Raw genomic sequence first — 1,871 nt, forward strand, 5'->3', positions numbered from 1 at the left:
TTTATGAAGGCAACTCAGCTGGAACAAATGAAAGAAGATTATTCATCTATTATGAAAACTAAAGAAAATACATGTATTCAGATAGAACAAGGAGTAGAGGTATGTAAAAGTTAAAGTAATTATTAGTACAGATCTGAGCGCTAACTATAGGAGTTAAACTACATAGTTTGGATTTGATTATGTCTTCATAGAATCACAGATTTATGAAGGCAACTCAGCTGGAACAAATGAAAGAAGATTATTCATCTATTATGAAAACTAAAGAAAATACATGTATTCAGATAGAACAAGGAGTAGAGGTATGTAAAAGTTAAAGTAATTATTAGTACAGATCTGAGCGCTAACTATAGGAGTTAAACTACATAGTTTGGATTTGATTATGTCTTCATAGAATCACAGAATGGTTGAGGTTGGAAGGTACCCTAAAGACCATCTGTTCCCACCCCCCCTGCCATGGGCAGGGACACTTTCCACTAGACCAGGTTGCTCCAAGCCTCATCCAGCCTGGCCTTGAACACTTCCAGGGATGGGGCACCCACAACATCTCTGGGCAAGCTGTTCCAGTGCTTCACCACCCTCTCTGGGAAGAATTTTTTCCTGATATCTAATCTAAACCTTCCAACTTTCAATTTAAACCTGTTACCCCTTGTCCTATTTAATCTCTTAGTGACATTAAATTTATAAAAAGTAATTTTTCCCAAGATTTCATGTTATAGCACAGCTTTTTGCACTACAGTTGAACCTCTCATTTTCTTTTTTCTCTCTTTTTAAGCGTCTTCAAGAACTTAAGCTGCTTTATTGTGAAAAAAAGGAACGTTACAAAAGCATTGGGTTTGTGAACGACCTGCGAAATCGTCTTGAAGATTTGAAACATAAAATGGCATGGGCAGTGGTAAATGTTAAAAATATGTTTCTTCATATGAAACATACTTTAAATTATTCGCAGTCTGCTGCAAACATTCTCATATATGCTAATATATGCTTCTGTTTAGGTGGGTGAGATGGAAAAAGAAATACAGCCAATCAAAGAACTAATCAGAGTTGAAGAAGGAAATGCTGAGAGGTTTCGTCAGAAGATAGAAGAATGCCAGGTACATCTATGGATTAAACCATGTCACACTAGTTTTGGCTTCTTGACTCAAGAATAAAGTGAAATTTAAACTATGATTGTACTTGATCTTGTAAGCTATTGAAACTGTCCATCTTAGCTTTTCAAAACAGCAAAGAACATTCCCATTTATACACCTTTTAGCCATCTGAAACTTGACAGTAACATTTGTGTAGCACGTTTCGCCAGGTAATTACATTCAGGAGACTGTTTTCTATTGTTTAGCTGGGGCAGGGAGGGTGGGGAGAGGAGTGTGGTTTTCATGCTGATACTTTTGTTTCAGGTAAGGCCTGTATTATTTTGACTTGGAATTTGAAATGACTAGCGTTGCATATACCAGTGAACAGTAATTTACACTCTTATTCTTGAGAGTACACACTTGATGCCTATTTCTGTAACATTGGAGCATTTTTTGGAGGTCTGTCATGTAGGTTTCGTTGGGTATCACTGCCTGTAGAACAGATCAGTGTCTGATTTCAGGAGACATCTGCAAATTTAACAGACTCTTTGCTAAAACTTCCATAGGTAGCAAGGAAGAATAATTTTGCCAAACATTCAGATTCACATATGAAATATATCTTGCAGAGAAACACTAGGCATTGTTAATTTGAACTTTTCAGTCTATTGAAACTCATTCTCCAAACGTGCTGAATTGGGACTAATTTTTTCCTTGATTTTTTTTTTCTTTAATGTTTCAAAAAGAGAGTTATGTATTTGTATTACAGTTAAGAATTTTTTACTTTATAGAATCATAGAATGGTTA

General features: G+C 35.6%; 1 protein-coding gene across 1 annotated transcript in view; it reads left to right on the forward strand.

The window, feature by feature from the left end:
- Positions 1 to 1,091, forward strand: part of LOC104516356 (structural maintenance of chromosomes protein 6-like) — a gene marked incomplete at both ends in the record, with an annotated part of 8,380 nt that extends 7,289 nt beyond the window's left edge. The window contains 3 exons of the mRNA XM_010160663.1: positions 192 to 299; positions 773 to 892; positions 993 to 1,091. Of these exons, the coding sequence (XP_010158965.1) occupies positions 192 to 299; positions 773 to 892; positions 993 to 1,091 (327 nt within the window). The remainder of the gene's footprint in view (positions 1 to 191; positions 300 to 772; positions 893 to 992) is intronic.
- Between the last annotated feature and the right edge of the window lie 780 nt (positions 1,092 to 1,871).

This window comes from Eurypyga helias, unplaced genomic scaffold, assembly GCF_000690775.1.
Source record: "Eurypyga helias isolate BGI_N326 unplaced genomic scaffold, ASM69077v1 scaffold21180, whole genome shotgun sequence".
Lineage (NCBI taxonomy): Eukaryota > Metazoa > Chordata > Aves > Eurypygiformes > Eurypygidae > Eurypyga > Eurypyga helias.